This window comes from Epinephelus lanceolatus, chromosome 9 (genome assembly GCF_041903045.1).
Source record: "Epinephelus lanceolatus isolate andai-2023 chromosome 9, ASM4190304v1, whole genome shotgun sequence".
NCBI classification, from domain to species: domain Eukaryota; kingdom Metazoa; phylum Chordata; class Actinopteri; order Perciformes; family Serranidae; genus Epinephelus; species Epinephelus lanceolatus.
The window spans coordinates 33,512,437-33,538,993 of NC_135742.1; the positions used below are offsets into that span (position 1 = coordinate 33,512,437).

A 26,557-nucleotide genomic window follows, 5' to 3' on the forward strand; every position below is an offset into this window, starting at 1 on the left:
TAAATCAAAGGTTTTATTTCACCTCCATATATCAGTCAAGGAGTTTATCATCTCTAACTGTTTATCATCTTCATCTATTACTGTTTAAAATAGATTGTTTAATTTCATTAAGGGCTGAATGATTTTAAAGGAAATATCTCATTGCGATTATTTTGACTGATATTTCAATTGTGATATAATTTGCAATATAAGAGATAATGAAAAATTTTACATCATTAAAAATATTTAAATGATTATAGTGTCATTTTTGTAGGGATCTAAATTACAGCAGGCCATATTAGAATTACAATAAAATTTTAACAAATTTGCTCAGTCCTAATTTCAGTATATAGTAGTTTTACAGTAGTTAAGTTTTAACATAGTTATGCATCAGCATTTTATAATCTAAGATGATAAAAAATGTCAAATGTACTAAGTAAAGCAAAATGGATGCTTTTAATTTGTATAGTCTCTGGACACCTGGACCTGTACACTTTAATGCAGTCCAACACAATAGATTTACAACAAATTCTACCTTTTATGATAATGACGCCTATAATGGCCAGCCATTGTTAAAACGTGGGTGTGAATTCAACTTTGTGTTTTACTGTTGATGTTGTAGTTAGTGTATTATGCTGAGGGTTTCCAATATTCTTAACCCCTCATATTTGTAAATGGGTGGGAAGAGCATTAAATGCACCACTGAATATAATTTAGTCAAGTTCAACACCACTGTAAGCCTTAATAATACACATAAAGCTGAATTAACACCTTTCTGACAGTGTCACTCATTATTAAACATTACTCTCTTTGTAGTGGCACAATCTATGGCCGAGCTGTTGTATTGGATTGCATTAGACTGTGCATGTATACTTAATTAAATGGCCACTGAGTGTATCTTTATACAATGTAACGTAACAACGAAACTCTTTGAGTAGCTCTGTTAACTTGAAGAATCATGTTCTGCAGTGACAAACATAAAAGCGTCCTGAAAATCCCGCTGTAGTTTGTTGATAGTCTGTGTAGACTGCACTTCCACAATAGAGCGCTGATGCCCCAGGGGATTTCGTCCATCATCCCAATTGGTTTTGTGTTCCTCCTTATTGTACAGTGAAACATGATTAGGTAGAAGACTGGCACTGTGAAGAATCTGGTTTAGCAGAAAGAGATGGGGGAAAAGATGAAAGAAACAAGGACAAGAAGATATAACATAATTTACAGTATGAGCCCAGTCGCGTCCTCTGATCTGCGTTTCCTTTTGTCCTCTGTCCCTGCCAGGTGGAGCCAACAACAGCTCTGACACGGAGAGCCTGCCCTCGCCACACTCATCAGAGGACAGCAAGGCTAAGGAGGAAGGCTCAGGCAGGTCAAAGGCCAGCTCCACCGCAGGGGACAAGGAGGCAGCCGGGTCAGACATGGGCCAGGCAGGGGATGAGAAACCTCCAGTCAAGGAAGATGCAGAATCAGCCATAAAACAGGAGATAAAGACTGAGACAGGGGAGCCCAGCAAAGAGCAGTCAACACCACCCAGTGATGCCACAGATAAAAAACCTCCCACAGTAGAGATGGAGGAAGTCAAAAGCTCCACTAAGAGCTCCAAGAAGGACCACGGACCCAAAACAGGTTCACATGGGGACAGTGACTCTAGTGCCACTTGCAGCGCTGATGAAGTGGAAGAGACAGACAACACAGACAAGAACCGGTAAGAGCCTTTAGCAAGAGATATAGTGTAAATAAGACTTTTTTCTCAGGTTTTGTAAAATGCAAAAAACATGTATTCTACATCTTTCTAGGTTAAAATATAATATCTTAATTATACTATATCCTTCCTGTTCTGATTTATCAATGACATCATTGGGCCTGCTTGAGATTATTAGTGTCAGAGGGCTTCTGGTTTTTGAGCAGTGGTTTACCAGGTGTCCTACTTCTCTGGTCTACCACAGCAGACAGAAAATGAAGCAGCGAGGGTTTTGAAGTGTTATTAGTTGCCTAGCTACACTGTACAGCAGGGAAGCCATATTTGGCAAGCCACTTGTGTGTACACCACTGGTTGCTCTATCAGCCAGAGATTTTATTTGTACTTTGTATGAATGAGAATATATATTTACCATATATCTATGTGTGTGTGTGTGTATATATATCTATATATGTATAATATATATATGTGTGTGTGTGTGTGTGTGTGTGTGTGTGTCTGTGAATGAGGCCACAAGAAATGGGTGTCAAAGTGCGTGGGAGGAGTGATTAGTCTTGTTTGCACGGTATTTGTTCAATTTTTTCCATGACAGCAGACTGCATGTACTGGCAGAGCCGGGGGAAAAGCTGCCCTCTCTGCCAAAGCAAACAAAGGGAGTGAGTGAGTGTGCGAGTGTGTGCGCGCGCGTGTGTGCATACGTGCACACACTTTTGTGTTGTCGTGCATCAAAGTGCGTGTCTGTCTGTGATTCAGAATATATTGTGTGCTTTCGACAGATGTGCGAGACATGGATATGGATTTTTACTTGCAATTCGGTCTCAGGCTCTGTCAACACTCATCCTACATATAACCCCCCACCCACTCCTCACACACACACACACACACACACACATGCACCGCACCTGTTCTATGTATTCCTGCTGTTTGCAATCATTTGAATACTTAAGCACCTCGCTTAGTGAGTGAGGATTTGTGGCTGTGCCTGTGTCTCCTGCAGGAGTGGGTAGGCAGGCATGTGGGATGGAAACACAATCAGAACCTTTGCGCTCTTTTTTGTGTTTTGGATCAAGCAGGCAAACCCAGAAAGAGAAGGGACTAACTTTTTCTGTGTCTGTATGTGTGTAGAATGACTTCTCCACGGCCAAGTCTACTGAACTACGCTCACGATGGCGTGATATCCTCCCCGCTGCAGAAGCCCATGGACCTGAAACAGCTTAAACAGAGGGCTGCTGCTATACCACCTATTGTGAGTCACCGGTTAAACTTTGTGTGTGTGTTTTTTACACACACACACACACACACACACACACATCATACAAGAGTTAGGTGATGAGCATCTCAGCTTTTCCAGCCTAGGAAAGTGTCTTTGATCCAGGTAGTGTTTTGTAACAGAAAACTGATTTGCCCAGACACACACACACACACACACACACACACACACACACACACACACACACACACACACACACATCCGTTGCATTGGTATCAATGCCATCCCTGTCTCTCTGCTTACATAGATAACAGTAGAGCAGGTGGAATTGTTAAGTCATATTTGTATAAAATAAGCCAGCCAGATGGAGGATGATGGGAGAGATTGCTTTGTGGAGAAGAAATTAGATCCCAGGCATTCGAGAAACTCTAGCTTACCAAGAAATAAGAGATGTTTGTTTGCTATCATGTTTATCAGATACTGTATGTGGCTAACCATATGTCAAATACCAGGTAGGCGTGGGCTTGTGTTATGTGTGTGGTGTGATTGTAACCTTTTTTCTTTTCCTCTCATCCCATGTGTAGATGCCAGAAGCCTCCATGCAGGGCGGTCAGCGAAGTGTAGGTGGCAAGGCAGTGCTGCCCCCCCATGCCCTGGCATTGTACCAGCAGCAGATCACCATGGCTCATGGGGAGTCCTCTCAGGAGGTCAAAATGCAGCAGCAGCAACAGCAGCAGCTTTCGGGCCAGCCAGGCAAACAGCAGGCTTACACGTCACAGGCAGACAGAGACAGGGAGGCTCTTCACAGCAGCAGTCCTCGTATTCGCCCGCGCAGCCCCTCCACAAGCGACAAGGATGGTATGCACACCTTTATCAAGAAAGAAAGAAAGCCACCTTTTGTTGCTTATATACTCAAGTATCTGATCAATCTTCATCACCACTCAGATAGCATGTAGGGCTAGTTTAGAGGTAGGATGTTGCATAAGCTGCTGAAGTTACAAATGTAGGGACCCTTCTCACAATTTCCTGCATTTGTCTTTTTCCCATGCCATTTTCAATCTGTATCATCTCTAGCATTACTCTTCAGCAGGCTGTATGTATGCACAGTATTGCTAAAGTTGTCCATTTTAAAATGAAGGATAAATGAAAAACACGATTAGCACTGTGAATGAGGAATCATGAAATTTTAAGAAGAAAATGGAGAAAATGCTGCATTTTATGTGGCTTTAGTAGCATTTGATCTAGTTTTACTTAGTTGGTCCTTGCTACATGCTCTAACCTTGAGTCTGAGTTCTCTAGTGTTTAGGGCATTCAAGTGTTTCTGGGACACTCGTGGAGAAGGGAACTGATAAATGATCTGGTATTGCTATTGACCCAGAAGGGAATACAGTCTAGTTCAGTGCACTTACTGTGAGCTCGTGGAATGTGAATCTCTGAGAGCACAGTGTAAGACTTTTAGCAACAGTCCAGACAAAGACAGGTCTTTTATAACCAACTGGGTACAGCAGCTGTGAACTCTAAAGTACAGCAACCACTTTTTCATGCATTTTTTGTGAAGAAAAAGGCTTAAAAATCTCACAGGTGTAGATTTACAATGTAGCTACTGTTCACTAACATTTGGCTGTTGGTGAATATCAAAGTCCCACCATGTGGTAATGGAAGTAATGTGTTTATGTATTTAGTGCATGCTTTTGTGTGAGAGAGAAAAATCTGTGAGGATGCGATGATATGTGGTGTGTTTGTGTCCCTTCAGAGCTGGAAGGCAACGAGAGGTGGTTACTGACCCTCCTGCAGGGATTAAGTAGGTTCACCCCTTGCCACACCATTCCCTTTTTAATTACACCTTAATCACACTGCAGGGTGATCACTGCCTCTGCTGGATTTTACTTTGTGTACTTAATGATAAATATTAGCAGGAGCTTTTTGTGTATATTGGCTGGCTGGGAAGTGGTGTGCCCATAGATGACGATGGCATTGGTGTTGTTGTTGACAACAGTTAGCAGGCTTAAGGACAGTCTTTTGGATTAGTGGAGATCTAGCTAAGTGCTGTGCTTTGGTTTTCACTGGGAATGTCATGAGAAGGGATACTTCGATACCAAGTCAAGGCCAAAATTCTGAAAATGTGACAGTACTTGTGTTTCTCCAGTACTGTATATACCAGGGATGTAATTCATCCCAACCTGATGGGGCAGCATATAAGCCTACAAGTGTTCTAGTCTGCCATTAAATGCCAAAGGAAAAAGAAGATCACCTACCAGCATGGAAGAACAAGTTAAACACGTGGATGATGGCGGGAAGTGCAGTTGCAGTGACTGCTCTGCCTTGACCTGGCGAAAAGAAAAGTGTAAATTGCCCAAGGCCAGCGTATTTTTGTTAATTCTCTGCAGTGGGATCAACATGTATTTACACTGTGCTACAAACGGCAGCAGTGTTATGAGGCACTGAGCTTCTATTCTGCGCTGAGCGCTGCACATTTGGCTTTTTTTTTCTGGTTGCTGAGAGCTGAAAAATGTTTAACGGTGTGCTCATCACTGTTACTTTTTACCCAGCCATCCAGTCACAGTGAAGGAGGGGCAGGACAAATACCACAAAGACCACCTGTCACATCTTATATGTACTAGTGCTGAAGTGCAACAACAATGGAGGAGAAATATGTTATTATACTGCAGGCTACATATATTTGTGTGTTCCGTCACCCACAAAATCTCATTAACCCACATGGAAGAGTACTGTGTGTTCAATGCTGATCATCATAATAAAATTGAGTTTAAACTAGAAGCCACCTAGCAATGGTCACTCCAGCCACAATACAGCGATCTGCGACATTAAGCGAATGTCGGACCGGGGCTCAAGTGGGGTGGCCATCAGCCCCTTCCCTACTTCCTTCCCCCTACTTCTAGCTCGTTTTGTTTGGACCATACCTGTCTTTAAACACGACCCTAATTTTGATCTCTACGCACCTGTGAAGTTTCGTGACTGCATCTTGCACAGTTGCTAAGTTATCGCATTGACATTGTCATGGCTGGTAATGAAATTTAAATGTTCCTTATAAAGGAGTGTATGTCCAAGTACATGGGATTTATTGATTTGTTTAATTTCTTACCGTGATATTGAACTAGGTATCAAGAATCGTGGAATATCACTGCTACTGATATCGACTACCTCATTTCTGGTATTGTGAGATACCTTCTTCTGACTCTGTGTTGTTGTTTTTGCAGAAAAGTCGCGGGCTTTCTCTCCGCACAGTGAAGCCAAGAAGCAGGCACTGGGCCCTGATGATCTGAGGACCTCCAACTTGGGTCGACCAGCTCTCTCACCGTACCCCATGTCCCCACGAGACATGGCCAAGATCAGTCACGACCAGCATGTGCTCCACTTCAACTGTGAGTCCTCTCCTCTGCCCTGCTCTGTTTTTATATTCTTAACAAGCCTCAGATATATATTGTAATATATATTGTATATTTTATCAGGGGAACTTTGAACATAACCTGCACTCCCTCTGCCAGTACTCAAATAGTCAAATCTCAATCTCATAATCTCTCCTGCCTTCCAGCGTTCCAGCAAACAGGCCATCCGTCACTCTCTAGTCTGCCACAGGACAGTGGAAGGCTAGCAGCAGTGAGGCCGATGCCAGAGCCTCCGCCACTCATTTCCTCCAGCAAGCCAGGAGGCTCCATCACACAGGTATAATATACTAGTCATAGTTGGCCCATGGAAACCATGGAATTGAAAACCTTTTTTTTCTTTTTCAAATAAACTTGGTATCACACTTACACATTTGCTACATAAAATATGAAGACATTGATGAAAGAAAAAATTTGAATCTGACAAACTGATTTCTATGCTAGAGCAATGACAGTGTTTATCACCATTATGACCAAATACTTGTTTCTTCAGGGCACCCCAGTGCAGTTGCACAGCCCAGCTCATGGGTTGGACCATGGGAAGATGACCCCCACACAGATGGGGTTGTCTTGGATGGATCAGAGGAAAGTGGGTGAGTAAAATTGTGCGAAGAGACTGTGCACTAAGTTGCCATCTACTTCTATTATGCCCATCGAAGCTGATGCATCACCATAGACTTGTCTTTCTCATTACGGTGTCTCTGTTTGTCCCTTTCTTTTCCACACTCTTATACTCTATACAGCAGGCCCATTCCCTGTGGTAAAGCAGGAACAGTTGTCCCCTCGCAGCTCGTCCTCTCAAGCTGACAACCTGTCAACCCAGGGGTCGCCTCATGATAGTGTTTCTGGACGTGGTGAGTGGCTCATCTTGTCCTCTCTCTTATTTTATTTCCATACGTAGTGAACTGATATTAGTGCTTCGCTTCTGAGTTTTTCCTTGTCCTGTGTAGTAGGTAAAGAATATTCACAAATTTTTCCAACAAGTTTTGTTGCACCACAGATTTATCTGAAACTAATTACATTTGTGCCATCAATCAAGATGCTATACACCCTTGAATAACAAAGTCAGATCATGAGTTTTCCCACATGTTTTGCTCAGCACTGTCATGCTGAAAAGATTAACCTCTTGAACATGACAGTGACCTGAGGCACACAGCAAGGACCACACTGGAGTGACTTTGGGACAAGTCTCTAAATGTACTCCAGTGGCCCGGGCTAAACTTAAATCTCAAATACAAAATCTGTGGGGAGTTGGGTTCACTGAAGCACATCTAATCTGACAGAGCTTGAGAGGATGTGAAGAATGGGAGAAACTGCCCAGATCCATGTGTGCAAAGCTAGTAGATGCAAACTCAAAAAGATTCAAAGCTGTAATTACTGCCAGTGGGGCCTCAACAGTTTTTCTTTTTTGAAATAAAATTCTAAAACTTAGTAAAGTCATGCTCTCACCCGTATTATCAGTAGATACATTGCTTTAACTACTCTTCATACTGCTTTTTTGTCTCTGACCATCTTCACATCCTGTCTTCACAGGTTCTATTCCAGCTGTTCAGGGGGGTAGTATCACGAAGGGCATCCCAGGGACCAGAATGCATCCAGATTCATCAATCTCTTACAGAGGGGGCTCCATTACTCAGGTGAGTCTCGATCCTAGGTGCATCTCAAGGCTTCTCCATCTGAGCATCTGAACATCTTTAAAAACATAACTGCCTCAAAAGTCTATTTACTATATAACATATCATAATTCCCTCTCTAATATCTATTTTATATTGCTGTAAAAACATCAACACATTTCTACTTCAAACAACTGTATTTTTTCAAGTTTCTCACCAAAATCTAAATTTTACAAGATTACACTGAACTTATCATGAGAATTCTTTAATTTACCTTGCCCTAATACTAATTTTTTCCTGAATAGAGCTTTAATGCATCATAATGTCACTCAGCGCAACCCTCATGAGCTGTTAGTTGTTGCCACCGGCTGCCTAGAGCTAACGTTAACTAGCACTCCTCCTGCCGATGTCAAATGGGTTTGTTGTTCACAAAGTATTATCAGGGAAACAATAGGGTGCGTCCTCTGATGAGACAGTAGTGAGTCCCCTGTGTCCTTGCGTCCCGAAGGCATCCTGGGGAGTATCTGTGTTTGTCCCACGCATTTTCTTTTTTTCCTGGGAAGTCACACGACAATGAGATTAAAGAGCCCATTTGCCCATTAAATTATTTGGAGAAGATGAAGTTACGTTAATGAATTGTCACATTTACTCGATAGAGGATCTTTTAAAGGTCTACAGAAGAAAGCAAAACATTTGAATTGATGAATCTCAACTAAAAAACTGTTGAAATGTTACAAATACTCTTTGAACCATGTGTAGGTTAACTATCCAAATGAAGTGTTTCCAAATATTCTTTGACTTCTAGTTTGAAGATGGAAAGCTGGTGTAATCTAAAGATAATCCTCTACCACTATGTTTTTACTCTCACTGTAATAGAATCTCCCATATGTGCAGTTTGTTATCGCAGTTTTGGGTGTGGCAACCCTAATGAGAGTGCGTTACGAATGTTCTGCTGACAGTGTTCAAATTTGAGTAGTGCCTTACGACAGACAACTGGCAAACAGTTCTCTTCCTCTTTATTTGAAGAACCTCTGAACAACCTCTGAAAGTGATTTAAATAAGCCGGTTTCAAAATGAACCACTGACAATAAGCCATCCTGCAGGTTTAGAGGAGACTTGTTATTATATACAGTATAATATGATATTTTGCCGTGTTTCCCCTCAGATCACTGTGCAGCGGCACACTCGGGTTAATTTGATTTGCTTTAGATGCTGATGGATGTGAATGGTGAACTGAAACTGACTCAATGTTAAACTGTGTTAAGGGTCATGATAGTAGCAGCTTATGTGGCTGGTACACAGACAACCAACATATGTAATTTTTCCTTCCTTCCATCTTTTCTGAAGGTTAACACTAGGTTTGCCCAAATTGATGTTGTTATTTGTGTGTACTGTTGAAAGCCAAAGCTGTCAAACTAGCACTCTTTGTGTTATTGAGTTTTGATTTGTGTACTTATGATGAAAGAGTGAGCAGCAGATCTGTTTAGACGTCATGAGGCAGGCCAAGTGCTGTGGCTGCTGGATTTCCCTGCTGCTGTGACATAACCACAGCTCTGTCACCCTAGCAACAGGTACACACTGTACCACGTCTGTGCCCTCTTTTATTTATCTATTTATCCTAGACTCTGGCTAAATCCAGTCATTGATATGCTCACGGTAATATCACATCCAACTGGCATACAAGAGGAAACGAGTGTTGAGGGGGCTGTTATCCACCATGATGGATTAGTAAGGAGAAGGTGAAAGCGATAAAGAATAATCAGCACCGTTGCAGAGGGACAGCTCATTTGTTTGTTTAGCTTGCTGCTAGATTAGCACCCAGATATGGCAATGTTACACCTTCTTAGGGAGTAAATGAGGACTGCTTTAGTCAGTGCCATCTGATTCTGCATTCATAACCCCTCATTACACAGAACTCTACGACTGTGGCCTCCAACCGTCGGCAGTGTCTTCTTAGAAAAGCTGCAACCAATAGACAAGAAATGTGATCTGAGGCACTACTGTGTCTCCTACTCAAACGCCCACCCCCACTTTCAAGCAGTGTAGAAATATGACTCATACTCAGGGTACGAGTGATGTGACTCAAGGTTTTAACAAAGCCTGTTGTCATCTATTGTTGCACCTCCGCTTCTTCAGAATGTACTACTTTGTATTTCACAGCTGTGTTTGTTTATTTCTTATTTATTTATTTATGTGGATCACTTTTATCTGACGCCATTGTAGCAAACACTTTTTCTGGGGCATGAACAATTCAAGAAACAGAATACACGTTTTGTAGGTAACACAGTATGCATTACAGTCAGCTCCAGTTACATCCAATTGAACAATCCTGAAAAGAGAAATAGTCACTTACACTATCTGTACCATAACAGTTTTACTCAGGATTGTTTTTGACCTGCACCGTGACTCATGAAAAGTAGGGCAGCACGATAAGAGGAAAATATGCGATAACGTTGAATGTAGGTGCTCACCACAATTTGTCAGATAAACTTTTTTCTTAAGAACATCCACTTCTGCACAATGTGAAAATAAAGTGCAGGTGCTTCTCCTCTCTTCGCCACAGGGGACACCGGCTGATGTGCTGTATAAGGGAACTATAACCCGTCTGATCACAGAGGACAGCACCAGCCGAGCTGAGAGGGAACGGGATGAGGCACTGTCTAAAGCCCATGTGCTCTATGAGGGCATCAGTGGGCACATTCTCACATATGACCGTGAGTACCTCAGCTTGGCTGCAGCATTTGTTATATCATTACCTTTATTCCAACAGGAAATACAAAGGGACCCATTCAGAATGTTCATGTTATGAAGTTTGAAACAGGATACAATAACATCTCTGTCACTGGCAGGCCCAGCTTCTCAGAACCCTAAAGATGAAGGTCGAGGCCCCGGGCAGTCTGGGGAAATTCTTGGCCTAAAGCGTCCATATGACATTATGGAGGGAGGCATCTCTAGAGGACTGCCTATGAGGGATTCACTGTCTGCTGCCAACTGTGAAGGTAACAGACGACCCCTTAAATCTTCTGTCACTACCACAAAGGGCTGCTGAAAAATATCCAGTTTTACCCTGGTTAAATCACATTGAGCTCTCATTCTTAATGATATCATTTACCATATTCTTTCATCTCACTACTCCTCCTCTCCACCTCAGGTCTGATTGGTCGAGCCATGCCTCATGATAGGGACAGTCCGCACCACACACCTTACAAGGATGCTCATCACATTCGTGGCTCTATCTCTCAAGGTAGGATGATGCCTCAATATATAACATGGCCATATGATTTAATGTTCTTTTTTTAAAATGTATAATTTGAACTCCTTCCGTGGGGAGACTTTTTTGATGGTTATAAGCGTAGCAGATTAAAGAGACACAAAAAGACTGAGAAAAGTCTTAAAGCAGATTAAATCTTTGAACTGAATGTTCATGTAACTGCTTGCGAGATAATGCTGTTTAATATAGTCTGTCGTCTCTGTTTGCATTCTGTGTGTTTTTCCTGAAGGTACTCACTCATTGTGCTCTCACACACTGTACTCTCGGTGTTCACTCAGCAGAGCTGCAGAGAAAGATAGCTTTTTCTCTTTCTTTTTTCTTTTCAAGAAACAGATTGTGCCAGCTTACCAGAACTCACCCGCTGGCAGAAGTACTTTCATGTTGATATTCATATTTATCTATCTGATAGCAGTAAAGTCAGACAACCATCTTGTCTCATCTTGCCCAGAGATAGTAGTGGATGAAGCTGCTCTAAGAACCTTTGCCGGTTCAGCTGAGCTGATATAACCCTATCAGAACCTTTCTTCATCTCTCTCCTGTCTGTTTCTCCATTTCTCCTTCTGGCTAAATCATGAAGCGTTTTTTGATATATGCTGCCCACTCTTGTTTGAAGAAAAAGAAGACTGACACGATTTTAATATGATTTCAGGTATACCTCGTCATCTGGACCCTCAGGATGGCTACCTTAGGAGAGAGCCTAAGCAGATGAAGAGAGAGGGTTCTCCACCCCGTGGGCCCGGTTCACTTTCCGACCCAATGAAGGGCAGAGAGGCCATGGTGCCAACGGTGAAGGAGGCTGGGCGCTCCATCCACCTCATTCCCAGGGAGGAGCTCAGACAGCCTGGCAAGGAGGGCATCATAGCGCAGGTACACTAGCAACACATGCAGAGGCTTTCCGAGCCATTGGCCACATTCACACTAATATGTTTTCATTTTAAAACTCTTGTAAAACAAGATCATTTTAGTACCTTTTCAGAAATAATCTTTTTCTGTACTAACATGTGAAAATTTCACATCACATGAACACATTTGATACATTTAATACTTTTAATTGATTAATTTCTGTTGTGCTCTTCAGGGAACACCCATGAAGCAGGAGGCAGCTGGTTCAGGGAAACGTCATGATGTCCGCTCCATCATAGCCAGTTCACCACGTTCCTACCACAATCCACCCTCCCACATGGAAATGCGTGCTGAGAGGGGCCGCTACGAAGAGACACCAAAAGGGCGGCCCAGTGCAGTGGTCAGCACTGCTAGCCCCATGGCCCGCTCTTCCCCCCTTACACTGGGGTCAGAGCAGGGAGGCAAGGCCCATCATAGTCCAGTGGGCTACGAGGACAAAGGCGCCTTAAGGAACCCTTACCCTGGGCCTTCGCATCGTGGCTCCCCTCTGTCCAGGGAGGCAAGCCAAAGGCAGCATGATGGTGGGTATATCTCGTACAGTCAACAGAGGAAATATTGTAAAACAAGATAGTTCACCCCTCACAACACAAGGAGTGTTTGTGAAATTCTTTTGCTTCCTTGTTTTTACTCCAGGTTCCAGTAAGAATCCGCCTCAGGAGCGTAAAGCCACACCAACCCCCAGGGAAATGAGTGCCACCAAATCACCACTCCCAGGTGTTCCAGATCAACAGACCTATGAGCGTCTGCTGCAGGGTCTTGGGGCTGCAGACGTGTACCGTCAGATCCCCTTAGCCTTTGATCCTGCAGCGTTGCCCCGTGGCATCCCCATTGAACCAGGTACAGCCACTGTAAAGTTAGATCGAAGAGAAATTACCAGAACATGCTCCCTCTCGGGTGTTTTCAGCTGTAATGACCTGATCAGACCTCTGTTAAATCGAGGCTCGGGTGAGACTTGCTGGGAGTTATGCGAGGTCACAAAAATCCATCACAAAATGCAGTCTGGCCTTTGACTTAGACTTTTGTGTCGGTGCAGTGAGAGTACTGTTGTACAATCAGACAAGTGAAACAAAATAGTAGAGGGAGGAATGTCACAGTCTCTATACACCCACACAGACCTGACAAGATGTCTAATTAAGAAATATAAGTAAGAGTATTTGTGTGGCGTGTAATAATTTTGATTTGTTGTTTAGTTCAATGTAAATGACAGTTCCTGACAGATGTTACCCACTCTTCATACACAGCGGCCTACTACTTGCCTCGCCACCTAGCTCCCAACCCAGCATACCCTCATCCCTACCCCTACCTCATCCGCGGCTTTCCCGACACTGCAGCCCTGGATAACCGCCAGACGCTGCTAAATGACTACATCACGTCCCAGCAGATGCACCAGTGGCCTGCAGCTGCTGCAATGGCCGCCCAGCGCTCAGACCTGCTGAGGGGCCTTACTCCACGAGACCAGCCCCTTCCTATGCCCTACTCTGCAGCCCCACGTGGTAAGGCTAACTAACTTGACAACACTCATTTTGACTAGTATTTCTTAGTCAAAAGAGGTTGTCTTAGGTTGTGTTCACATCGGCTTTTAGAGATGTTTGGCAAACTGAAAGTCTGTTTGCAGTGGAACAACTGTAAACTCAAGTGTGCTGTACTGACACATGAAGCATGATGAGAGCTCTTACCCTTTACTAAACAACGGCAGGGTTCATGTTTCCTGAATTTCATTCAATAATAGCATCACTGAAACTGAAATATGAAGAGGTGCAGTGCTGTTAATGACCTACTTAAACCTTGTATCTCACACTGCAACTCAGGTGGATAATATATTCACAAGGATTTCTATATTGCATCATCATTTTTTCTTAAAAGTCTGTCCTTTCTTCCTCGACAAGGGGCTTCTCTCCACAGTAAATAACGAGTTCATTCCTCACTTGGCTGTTTAGATTCTCAGCTTCACGCTCTCTTTTTCTCTTCTTCAGTGCTGGTTTCTGAATTGAGGAGTGAGTCCAGTAAAGAGACAGAAGATATAGATTCAGCAGCTGTAGTAATGGTGCCGTGGTTTGCAAACTGGTTTCCTCCAGGGCAGTGGAGTGGATCATTGTGTTGGGGGTTATTTCTGAGAGAGAAATTTCTCTCTTCCATCACTGCCGCAGCTGCTCTGTGGTACTGAGCTTAGAAGCCTGCATAAGAGCTAACTCGAAGGCAGCGCTCTGGGTGCACTTCAATACCCCATTCAGAAATAGAGGCACTGCTGAGACTGTTATGTATTTCTCTCTGCTCATGAAGATAGTGGCACATTCAGAAGCCTTAGGGGCTGTGGGAAGCTCTCCCAGCAGGCTCCACCAGTCTGGTTTAAAATCCAAGAATCTTTTGCCCCTCTTAGTGACAGAGGAGTTGAACAGTGTCGCTGTTACAGGCCACCTTTGCTCGAGCAGTTGGTTGTAGAGCATGTCTTTCCACCTTGTGCTTATGTCTTGAACAAGGCTGTGCTCAGGTGGGGTCATTTGTTGCTGTTTCTCTCAGAGCTTGTTGAAGGCCAGCTTGCTTTTTATGCCTCCGTGCCCACGATAGCTGTGGCCTGCGGCATTATGTTTCTGGGTTTATCCTTGTGGACGATATATCTTAAGAATGCCTCGAGGGAACTTCTTCAAATTTGACACAAAGGTTGACTTGGATGAAATGATAAGATTTTGGTGGTCAAGGGTCAAGGTCACTGTTACCTTGCATCTGTCTGATTCTCTTGATAACAATATCTCATAAACACCGTAAGGAAATTTGTTTGACACAGATGTCCACTTGGACTGAAATTTTTTTTGGTCAAAGGTCACTGTGACCTCACAAAATATGTTTTTGGCCTTAACTCAAGAATTCATGTGCTAATTATTACAAAACTTCACACAAATGTCTAGGACAAACTGATGAAGTGGTGACACTTTATATCCAAAAGGTCATTATTATTATTCAATGTCATATTTCAGGAACAGAAGGGGAAGTATTTGATCTTTATTTTTTTTTATTTTTTTTTTTTGGATACTTAATTGGTGACACTCATCTTGGGTGCCCACCTTGAAACTGTGCTGATTGAATTGATCTTCTGTGCTGTTAGGGGACATTGGGTGTGAAGATTCCATGTTTTCATAGACGTGGATGTAAACTGTATAAGAAATCTTACTGTTGCGCTGAGGCATACAACCACAGGGCAGTAATTCCAGTTTTAAAATGTTCCACATGTTTTTTTGCAGCCCCATTAGGTTTTCCAATATTTGGTGCCTCAAAGCAGAATTTATCACGAGTTGCAAGGTATGGCCAGTGCAGTGCACAGAGGAATACACATGCTTCTGCTACAGTATGTTTGCTGCAGCCATAAAATTATCACCATTGTTGTGCACATTGGTGATAATTTTCCTAGAAAGAATTTCAAACCTGGCTCTGACCTCCTCTAACCACTCTGTGATAGTGGATGCCGCCAGTCTGTCCTGCAGTGGCATGGTGGTAAGGGATACTGACACCATGTCCCAATCATCTTTGATGTAATGGCATGTGATGCCAAGGCTGGCTCCAGTGGCTACACTCGTCCATACGTCAGTGGTGACAGCAGTTTTGCTGTTGTTGGCTTCTGTTGCAATCTTCACTTTCTGGAATGTCTCGTGATATTTTCTTGGTTGAGTAAAATTGGTCCTTGAGGAAAAAGTGAAACCAGACTGGAGAGTGTTGGTCATTGCTCTGAAGCCCTCATCCTCAACCAATGAGAGTGGCCTCATGTCAGTGACAAGCATGTTAATTATCGGTCAAACAGTTGCTTGTTATTGTATGTATAGCAAGTTTTTTTTTTCCTAAATGAGAGACAGTATGAGTAAGCATAGCAGCACAGTTTACATAAAACTCAAGACGTGTTGTTATTTTAGTTTATAGTTGCTAGCTACCTCAGATCTCTTAGCTCCGTTGTTTATTAGCTTGCTCGGCTAATGTTGGCTAATGTTCCCAACTCTGCTCTACCACCACCACTGACGTGAGATGTCATGCAATATTTAATTTGAGGTGCTCCTGTACTATAGATGATTTTGGTCAAACTGTTTTTTCCGGCTCCACCATGTGTCAAGTGTTTCAAATGTTTTAATAATCAAATCTCACCAATTTCATACACTCGTTGTTGTAGCTCTAATATTGAATTCTTTTGTATGTGGCAATTGTCATTATGTTTTGGTATCTTTAGTTTGGTCAGATTTTTTTGTTATGTTACATGCCCAGCTGTGGTTGTATTTGTCTGGCTCATGCAAGTTGTGGGCAGCCATTAAAGTTAAGGTAAGTAGAAGCTGCTGGAGAAAGAAACATTATGAAATATCTGGCGGTTGGTTGTCGTCACTGTCTGGAGTCATTTTCATTTATACTGGTAAAACATCAGATACATCTTACTCACACTTACCATCCATTTGTCCTTAAAAAAATGGAATGCAAAAAAGTTGAATTGCATTTAAATTGCTGAAATGTTAATATCATTAAGAATCGATGAAGGATCAGTGAGTGAGTTTCGGTTTCAGTATAATGTAATGAAGGTGCGAAGAAGTGCACATTTTTACAGGAACACATCTTGGATCATTCTTAGTAACTTTGTCGTGAAGCGCTCATTAAAGCAGAGTCTAATTAGATCCAACACTATTCTCTCATTTTATTGCTCTGTAATCATTTACTTGTGTTTTGAATCAGGTATAAATACTTGCCTGTTAGTCAATCCATTATTTATTTTAACCTGAAACTCATTTTTTTTTAGTATTTAGTTAAAAGACACAAGCCATGCTTTTCTTTTCCTTGCATTATAATACAACCTTTTAAACCCTCAAACCAAGCTGAACGATAAGTTGTGATGTGGACCAACATGAGAACACTGTGTCAGGCTTTATTTATTTCTCATCCTCCCGACCAAAAGATTTGCCAACCAGCTGTCAGGGTTTTCTTTACCCCTCTCTTCTTTCTGTCCCCTAGGGATCATCGATCTTTCTCAGGTGCCACACTTACCTGTCCTGGTCCCTCCCTCTGCAGGGGCAGCCGGCTCCACAATGGATCGCATCACCTACATCCCGGGGGGAAGCACCACCTTCCCTGGCAGGCCTTACACCACCTCCCCCATCTCACCTGGTACGATTAATTGTACAGAAGCAGATTCACGTACAGATTGAACATTTTGCACTCTTATTGTTTTTAATAATCTTTTTTTTTTTCTCTTTACCCTTTTCTCTGCAGTTGGGTCCTCGCACATAAACAAAATGCAAGGCGCATCCTCAGAGCGCGAGCGTGAAAGAGACCGTGAACGTGACAGAGAGAGGGAGCGGGACCGGGAGAGAGACAGGGAGCGGGAGAGAGAGAGGGAGCGTGAACGCGACCGAGAGAGAGACCGGGAAAGAGAACGGGAGAGAGACCGTGAAAGGGACCGGGACAGAGAGAGAGACAGAGACAGAGACCGAGAGCGTGACAGAGAGAAGGGCGGGTCTCTTGGAAACGTGGAGCATGCCCCCATCTGGCGACCAGGTATGGAGCAGATTGTTGTTTTCATTTTTTAAGTTAACATACTGGCTGCATAAATCTGGTGACAGGAAAGAATGAGTTTTTTGTTGTTGTTGTTTTTTTTTTAATAAAATGAGTCTGTTTTTGTCTCTCAGGTACAGAGCACAGCTTAGCAAGCAGTAGTAACAGTAGTGTGAGACCTTCCTCCCAGCCGTATAGCCACCAGCACTCCCCAGTGTCCCCTCGCACCCAGGAGAACGTGCAGCAGAGGCCAAGCGTCCTGCACAACACTGGGGGCAAGAGCCTTTCTGTCAGCGAACACTCCAGCTCATCCGTGTTTCGGTAAACTGCATTATAGTTGTGGAACAACACAGATATATTTTCCTGAGCTTTCACAGCAAGGAGATCTTGTTTACTAAGCATGTTTTGTTTGGCTTGCCAGGTCCATGACCTCAGGGCAGGCCCGCTACCAAGGTTACCCTGGCCACCTCCAAAGGACAGGTGTGCCCCCTGAGGCCTACCCACCTGCCATGGACTCAAGGGTAGCCAAAGAGCAGAGTGGCGACGGAGGCAAAAACAGGGGCGGTCTACCCAAGCACGTGCAGGACCACGGGCCTTCCAGTAAATCTGACCCCAAGCTGTCCTGCCCCAGCCCAGGAGGAATGTACCCTGGTTCCTACCCCTCGGTTTCAGGTCGGCCCCAGCACCTGCTGCCTCCCCAGTCGGATATCCCTCCTGGCCGTGGAGAAAGCGGTACACCTAGTAGGGAAAAGACTCAAAACAAACCGATGTCCATTCAGGAACAAGAGCTCCGAGCACTCGGTAAGACCACCATGACTGCGGCCAACTTCATAAACGCGATTATTATGCGTCAAATTTCTTGTGAAACGGGGATGGCAGAGACGGGCTCGCTTGTTGCCAGCAGCGCCACTGATGGTAAGACGCTCTGGATCCCAGGGTCCCCCTCATCACCCAGACCCTTCCCCGTCAGTCTGTGGCCTATTGCACGCTGTGGTGGTTGGCATTATCAAATCAGCCCAATTCATTTACATTTTTTTTCCTTCAATGCTATACTTTTTTGCTTTTTTCCAGTTTTATTATTAGTTTTTCTTCACAGACTTAAAGACCACCAAGGCTGCCCTCTGGAAAACTAAACATCTAGCCTGTCCAAATTGGGCCTGGCTGGCTGAGATTAAATGAAAAGAGGCAGTTTACTCTGATAGAGCATTGATAAAATCTTAATGTCTAATTTTCCATGAAGAAGATCCGAGGTGTCCTTTAAGGTGTCATTTAAAGATAGCTAAAGATGGTGGGACATGATGGCAGAACATCCTTTGCTGCTTATTTTCATTTTCTTTTCGTAGAGGATGTGACTTGAATTTAAGATGTGGCACCCCTCCTCCCTCCCATTCGGCTGCTTACTTTAAACAGAATATTTCACCACATGCAAGTGAGCATGACAAGAATATTTAGACACTTGAAAAGGCATTTCACTGCAGGAGGCTTTTATATCCTATGTTAAATGAGACATGCAGTGGCTCTCCTTCACTACTGCATGTCTCTCCTGTAGATACTCATAGAGCTATTTGACAATGACCACGTGTAACCCAGATGACTAAAGGGGAATAGAGAATTGGTGTGACGGTCCCTTTCATTAAACATTGAAAGCCCCACCAACCACCAAACAGACTCCTGGGGTCCCAAAGAGCACCGGTGTTGCACAGAAGGAGGGTGGGGCAGGGGAAGGGATGTGGAAAAGACTTCAGCCATCCAGGGGGAGGGGGGTACTGCAGCTTCTGCCCCCCCAAATCTCTGCATGTTCCTTTTTTATGGCTCACTGTAATTTACACTGATTTGTTTTTTTCCCTTTGTTAATTTTTTTCCACACATGCCAAAGCTCAACACATCTTTCTCAATCAAGCCTCTGGGAGTTTGTCCGTCATTTGGAATGTTTTTGTTGTTTTCTGCCGTAGAGCAATGTGTCACATGTGTATATATTACAAGCCTGTGGGGCAAGTGACAACTGCATGCTGAGTTCAAATGAGTGTTGTGGGTCAAAAAAAAACAACTCTTGTATGTACAGAAGTCAACAGGAAGCATGCTGCTCTAAACAGACAAGACTGCCAGACAGACTAATGCTGCATTCACATAAAATCAGGCAGACGGTAGACAGCAAACTGGATGTCACTTCAGTGGACATGAGTAGGTGAGGCAAGCGGATAGTAAAAGCAACAGTAACGGTAGACAGCATTGCTGTTCAAAGTTAAAATATTTTAGCTTTTCCATCCTCCATGATGGGATTTACAACCGGGATGTAACATAGCTCCTTTACACACGGAGATAACCCAGGCAATCTGGACAGTTATTGGGCATTACTAAAATAATTACATGAAATACTAAACATGAAATAATTTTCGTCAATATATTTTATTCCATTGTTTGTAAACAATACAGCGTCACCATTGCAACATATCATCTTGCATGTTTCATTTTACCTTCCTGCCATTCTGTCAGACTTGTTTGTTTGTTTTTCCTGTGCTGTCTGAAATGTGTATTCAGTCTGCTGTCTACTGTCTGCCTGACTCTGTGTGAACGCAGCATTATTGATATCATCACATTGATGTTGGCATGCATTCACAAACTAGTAGACAGGACCACAAGGGAAATGCAGGCTATTGTAAGCCTTTGTTGAAATGAATCCAGGCGTTGCTAGCTAACAACTAAAACCACAGCATCCTGTCCCTTTAGGGGACTCGTCCTCTCTGGGAGTCCATACAGTCAGTCCTGCCTCCTGTGCTCAACTTGCATCATCCTCTCCTGAGATGAATACTGTAGTGCAAGAGTTGTGTAAGAAAACATAGTGGGACATGATGCACAAGAGGAAATGGCTTGAAATAGGCTTGCGAGCTTCCACTATGGTTCAACAATAATTTCATATACTCATGGCTAAGCATTAATTGATCCATCTTGAGTTAAGTGTTGTTGTGTTCTTAGTATTCATAGAATACAGTAAATGCATTTCTATTCTTCTTGTCTCCAAGACATTACCTAAAAAAAAAAAAAAAGTTTAATGCGGAAACATGGTCTGGATTACATCGGTTATAAGGTGACTTTCTGTGACTTCTTCATTTTTGAGTCACTGATGCAAAACCAGTCAATTTTAGCATCATTTCTGGTCAATGCTTGGTCTGTATGCAAAGAGCTCATTATAAATAATTAAGAGATCTGAAGTAGCTTGTCACACACACTGTCACATGGTATTTTCATAGGAAATCTTGTCCTTTGAGCTTTCATGTACAGATGCTACATGAAATGTTTAAATTGCACATCTACCATAAGTCCTGATGGATGGTCAGACATTTCTGAATTATGCATGATCTCATTAGCACATTTTTAGGGCTTACATTTTGTCTCCAAGGACTAAAAATGGGACTAACTTTTACCCATGTGTGGATGTGACTTTTGCCTCTGTGTGTGTGCGTGCATGGGTGTACATGTGTGTCTGTTCAACAGCTCAACAGAAGATGGAGCCACACAGTCTGTACCGTCCTCCGTCTGAGGAGAGACTGTCTCCAGGCCAACAGCCCCCGTCCCCCTGTGTTAAAGGCAGCCAGAGGGTGGTCACCCTGGCACAGCACATCAGTGTAAGTTCACTTACCAACTGCACCTCAAATGGCAAAAAAGGCACAATAACATAACAATATTCATATCTTCAAATTTATGTGGAACGTTTCCTAGTGGGTTTTAAATTGCTGAACAGTGTAGGTATTTTCAAGGAATTCTAATGCTCAGTGTATGCCAGACAATGTAGTCTCATTTCTTACATGCATATATCTTTACATAAACAGGAGGTGATAACTAAAGACTACACCAGGCAGAGCCAGCAGCAACAGCAAAGCTACCATGGCTCTCCTGTCCTGGACTTGACCCGTCCACCCAGTGCCTCCCAGCCCCCACCCACCTCACAGGAGTCTGCGCAAGGGTCTCGATATCAAGAGGGCCTCGGTGGGGAACGCAACAGAGACCGGTAGGAATCACTGTCAAACATGATTGCTCTGGAAAAACTGAAATACTGTTAAATGTATTGGGCACTGTCTACCATGTATGCCTTCACCCTTTGTTACTTTTGTTCATTATTTCAACAATTCACAAATGATTCCTTGATTTGGATCAACGTCATTCATGTTGCAACTCTGTCTTTGAATTCTCTGCAGGTCTCCTCCTCAGGCAAAGACATCACCTGTCAGTGTGTCAAATGACGGCATTGAACCAGTGTCTCCTGCTGGGGCCGGCTCTGAACCCGAGGTCCAGGGAGGGGCCTCCTACTCCAGCGAGCAGGGAGAGCAAGGGTAACAGCTCACATTGATCTCAACAGACACGGCTTGTTGCAAATATGTTTTGTTGCTTGTATAACTTGGCTGAAGTATGTGAAAGCCAACTCAAGCTTAATACATATAACCAAACTATGTAGTAAATGTTCATTTTATGAAAGATATAGCTTGTATAATATTTGAATTAGCAGCAACTAAAGATTTTTTTCCATAGTCAAATATTAAATGATACAAGGCAGGCAAACATCTATCAACAACAAGCAGAATATTTACACATAAATAACAGCTCCACCTTGAGATGAGATTCACCCTCACACAATAAAAGGTTGAGACATCTCCTCTATGTTGCGTGGAGGTTGAAGATAGAGGTATTGGGCTTTCAGAGGATGTTGGTGGGCTCCAGTTATCAGGTGGGCAAATTGTCCCTCTATGTTTACTCTTGGAATTTTGGTGTTCAGGCGGCTGCACAATTAATCAAAATATTATCAAAATCGCTACTTAGCTGAGTGCAATTTCCAAATCACAGAGCTGCATTTTTTTGACAAATGTAAGAAGTAAATGTAAGCTGTCCCAATTTTAAGAATTGTTCACGACTGAGGGGTCTCAATTTACCAGCCAGTTGATGCTCCAACCCTCATCTATGGTCTTGAACCTTGTGTGGTCACAGAAAGAATTAGATTGCAAATATAAGCAACAACAATTAGACAATGTTATCTGCGATCTAATTTTAGGGTGTCATGGTTTACACTGAGTGACAGGATGAGGCGCTCAAATACTTAACAATAATACTTTATTAATTACAACATTTGTTCGGTCATTGTTGCAGCTCTACAAATAATTGTTGGTAATTGCTTGCAAAGTGCTGCTCAGACATGCCAGTTACCACATTTACATGCACACAAAAGCAGGACTCATCTTTAAAGAAAGACACTGTCTACAGATATTTACATTCCAACAGTTTGCTTCTAAACATCCAAACTACACTAAGTATATTATGGTAGTATCACAGGGCTTGGTTTGTGTGTGTGCGTTAACCTGCCTCTACTTTCCCCTCCTGCAGAATGGGCTCATGCTCCCCTCCCAATGCCTCTCAGCCTCCAGCTTTCTTCACCAAGTTGACTGAGAGCACCTCCGCTATTGTGAGGTCAAAGAAACAAGAGATGATCAAGAAGTTGACAGTGGTGGGAAATGAGGGTGATTTCAGTAAGTCTGACCTCAGCACGGCATGAGTGCACAATTAAAAATTGTTATCAGAAGAAAACCTTGCACGTGTTTTAATAAAGAGCACATAGTTTAAAAAAAAATAACCCCTGTTCCCACTTTCAGATGCTGGTCAGCCAGGAACAGAGATTTTCAATATGCCGGCATCTACAACTGCAGGTAAACTTTGTAAATCTCATCAATTATTAAACTGATCAAAGCGAGACAACAGCCTCTCATGACATGATAGTAGATCTATGTTGAGGGTCAACACACGCATGCATACTGTTGTTATGGAGAGTTATTGTGATAGTGGCTTCATGGAAGGATTGTTAAGCCTCCAAGTCATTCTCCAAACAAAAATAACTTTGGCAAGTTTCCAGTGCTGTACCAACTTCTGTGAAATACAGCAAAATGAGTCACTGCCAGTGTACAAGCTGCAGCTGTCTGTTTATTTAATGAAGAGGCTGACATAACAAAACTGGAAATACATCATTCACATGACAATATATTAGTAATAACATGTTGACCAACTGCAGGCAGCAGTGTTTTGAGTGAGAGGAAAATGACAGTGAGAAAGTTTTAAATTGGTGTCAGTTCGGTTTCATTTGGGTGGCAACATGCCGTTGTACCTTTGTGAACAGGTACATTTTGATTTAGATTCAAGTACACTGCTGTCCAAAGCCCCAATATCAAAACCTGGACTTAATATGAGGAATTGTTCTGTAGTAAAGCAGTGTTTTGTTCTACCTAAGCACTTCTTACAACTGGCTTTAGCAAACTGCAGCATTTTCAAATACCCAGGCAAGATAGCAGTTTTCCACATCCCCACCCAGATCCTAAACATTGCTTTCTCTTAGCAAACTAACCTTTTGTCTTCTCTATCCAACTGCTTGTTATCACACTAGAGCTGTTGTGAAACTTGTAATAGTACAAGGTCCTGTGGTGGTGTGAAAGGTGGCGTTTACACAGGAAATTAACTTGACCTGTGTCCCCAGATGACACAGACAAGCAAATTGTTGGGGCACTTACGACATAAGATGCTTGAGAGAGGCCTTAAAAGAAATTCATCCCCTCCTCAACCCTGTCATCCTCTGGGCAGCCTGAAGGAACCACTAACCTACAGGATTCAGTTCCCACAGATAGACTAAAATATGAAGGCAGCAAGAATTCAACAAACCTCTCCTGACTGAAGATGTGTCACAGCTCTGTTTTCTTTCTGCCTCTGTTTTGTCTCTTCATTGCTTATCTTCCTTTTGATATAATTTAATGCTGTGGTTCTGTGACTGTCATTATTCTTCTTCCTCTTCTTGTTGTTGCATCATTGGTTTTATTCTCTCTCTTTTTGCATGTGATTGCACTCTCTGTACGTGCATTCTGTTTCTCTCTCAAACTTGTTTATCACTCCTTCCTTTCACAGGACCTGTGAGTGTCCGCTGCCACCCAGCTCCAGAGACACCTGGTAACTCAATAGGCCTGGAGGCCATCATAAGGAAGGCCTTAATGGGCAAATACGATGAGTCTGAGGAACGCTCTCCATCCAACGCTGCGAACCCGATAGCTGCTGCTGTGTCTGCTGGTATGCCTGTAGCTGACGGACGTGTTGAAGACTTTTTCTCACAAGGTGCAACATATTCAGACACTTCTACTTTATCGGGTTTCTTCACCCCAATATAGTCTGTAATGTGCGGTGTCCTGAGGTACAGTTAAAGGCTTTCACTGTAAACTTCATCTCACTCTCCAGGTTTGCGCCAAGCTTTGTATCAGATCTTTTAGTTTTCTACACCTGACCTGAGATCATCAGGCAGGGGTCTCTTGGCAGTTTAAGACCAAAACATATCTGTGCCTTTTCTTTTTCAGCACCATCATCTGCCTGAGGAAATCTTTTTCTACTTTATTCCACTATATTCAGTGAGAGCCTGTTTAATAATTAGGCTTGTATGCTTGTTACCTCCGCCAACGAGGTTAGGTTTTCGGTTTGGTTTGGTTTGGTTTGTTTATCAGCAGGATTACAGAAAAGCTACTGGCACAATATTCATGAAACTTGGTGAAAGGGTGTAGCATGGGCTAAGAGAGAACCCATTAAAATTTGCAATGGTTTGGAATCACAGATTTACAAATTCTTTTTCACTTTTGCTCAAATATTGAGATAGGGCATTTGGCCTTGGCAGAATAAATGTCATACATTTTAAAATCTAGTAGATGGTAGTAAAGTTCAATAGTAACAAAACATAGCCAAGAAGAAAGAAGTGCAATGACTCCTCTAGGATACACATGTAGTTGCTCAAACTTGCCGATGTGGAGTTTCTACTAGTTTTGGAAATATATCTGCACATAGGTCTATGTAGTAGTTTCACTTTCAAGTTAGCATATTATAGAAAACTGTACCACTGGCCTTGGCGGTGGTCTGGTGGTCTTGGAGTGCCCTTCTAGTAACAGTTGTATTTAGTCCGTTGCTTCCCCTCTTAAATGTTACAAGTCTTGTATGAAGGCTTTTGTAAAAGTATACTGCAGGTTAAAGCTGTACTTCGTCTGTTTGCAGGTGGGGGGAAGTCCTCAAAGGGCAGCGGGCGCTCTAATGGGCGAAAGGCCAAATCTCCAGGACCAGGTCTGTCAGGGGGCGAGAGACCGTCCTCTGTATCCTCAGTCCACTCGGAGGGAGACTGCAACAGAAGGACTCCTCTTACCAACCGTGTCTGGGAGGATCGGCCTTCATCCACAGGTATAAAACCTCAGTTTGAGAGTTCGATCGATTTAGCGTTAACTGATTTGATACAGTATCTGTTGAAGTGGTTGCCTGGAAGGTGAAAATGTCTTGAACTCATCATAACAATTCTGTCGCTCTGCCTTTTGCAGGTTCAACTCCAACTCCCTTCCCCTGTAACCCGCTGATCATGCGTTTCCCCAGTGGGACGGTGTCCGCTCCCTCCCCCTCTTCTGGCCAGCTGGGAGGCCAGGGCCAGGGCCCAGGACCTGGGCAGGGCCGGTCCTGGGAGGAGGAGCCCAAGCCTCTACTCATGTCTCAGTACGAGACACTGTCTGACAGCGAGTGACCCAGAAATCTGTCGTACCACAAGACCCGCTAACAGTCAACCAACTCTGTGCTGCTGCAGCCACACACACACACACACACACACACACACACACACACACCTGCTGAGGCATCTGCAAACCTACCCACACCATTCCACTCTGCATTTCCTCTGTCAGTTTTCAAGCAAGGATTGTGTCCTCCTCCTTTCACACACCTGAGACGCCAAGCAGCAACGAGCTGAGACACTGCTGCTCCGTGTGTGTGTGTGTATGTTTGCACTTACGTGTTATGCATTCACTCCAGGACTACTCTAAAGGACAAATCACTTTTTTTCTGTTTGTTCTTCTTTTCTTTTTCTTTTTTTTTTTTTACTTTACTACTTTTCCTCACTGGCCTTATCAATATAGACACATTGACCTGCAC

The 26,557-nt window shown here is 43.1% G+C and overlaps 1 protein-coding gene across 10 annotated transcripts in view; it reads left to right on the forward strand.

Annotated features, from left to right (window-relative positions):
* The window catches only part of ncor2 (nuclear receptor corepressor 2), a 108,018-nt gene extending 81,683 nt beyond the window's left edge, over positions 1 to 26,335 (forward strand). For 3 of the 10 annotated variants that reach the window (XM_033620137.2, XM_033620138.2, XM_033620141.2), the window contains 28 exons: positions 1,258 to 1,681; positions 2,801 to 2,921; positions 3,470 to 3,743; positions 4,639 to 4,686; positions 6,104 to 6,268; positions 6,439 to 6,569; positions 6,783 to 6,882; positions 7,033 to 7,143; positions 7,823 to 7,926; positions 10,466 to 10,616; positions 10,752 to 10,901; positions 11,054 to 11,146; positions 11,823 to 12,040; positions 12,252 to 12,597; positions 12,710 to 12,913; positions 13,318 to 13,569; positions 17,051 to 17,203; positions 17,309 to 17,593; positions 17,725 to 17,911; positions 18,012 to 18,505; positions 21,083 to 21,213; positions 21,418 to 21,596; positions 21,784 to 21,918; positions 22,961 to 23,103; positions 23,227 to 23,280; positions 24,521 to 24,724; positions 25,643 to 25,822; positions 25,957 to 26,335. In XM_033620137.2, coding sequence (XP_033476028.1) covers positions 1,258 to 1,681; positions 2,801 to 2,921; positions 3,470 to 3,743; positions 4,639 to 4,686; positions 6,104 to 6,268; positions 6,439 to 6,569; positions 6,783 to 6,882; positions 7,033 to 7,143; positions 7,823 to 7,926; positions 10,466 to 10,616; positions 10,752 to 10,901; positions 11,054 to 11,146; positions 11,823 to 12,040; positions 12,252 to 12,597; positions 12,710 to 12,913; positions 13,318 to 13,569; positions 17,051 to 17,203; positions 17,309 to 17,593; positions 17,725 to 17,911; positions 18,012 to 18,505; positions 21,083 to 21,213; positions 21,418 to 21,596; positions 21,784 to 21,918; positions 22,961 to 23,103; positions 23,227 to 23,280; positions 24,521 to 24,724; positions 25,643 to 25,822; positions 25,957 to 26,153 — 5,234 coding nt within the window. In that variant the 3' untranslated portion in view covers positions 26,154 to 26,335. The remainder of the gene's footprint in view (positions 1 to 1,257; positions 1,682 to 2,800; positions 2,922 to 3,469; positions 3,744 to 4,638; positions 4,687 to 6,103; positions 6,269 to 6,438; positions 6,570 to 6,782; positions 6,883 to 7,032; positions 7,144 to 7,822; positions 7,927 to 10,465; positions 10,617 to 10,751; positions 10,902 to 11,053; positions 11,147 to 11,822; positions 12,041 to 12,251; positions 12,598 to 12,709; positions 12,914 to 13,317; positions 13,570 to 17,050; positions 17,204 to 17,308; positions 17,594 to 17,724; positions 17,912 to 18,011; positions 18,506 to 21,082; positions 21,214 to 21,417; positions 21,597 to 21,783; positions 21,919 to 22,960; positions 23,104 to 23,226; positions 23,281 to 24,520; positions 24,725 to 25,642; positions 25,823 to 25,956) is intronic. The other 7 variants (XM_033620142.2, XM_078170880.1, XM_033620140.2 and 4 more) reach the window with 4 other exon arrangements.
* The last annotated feature ends 222 nt before the right edge of the window (positions 26,336 to 26,557 follow it).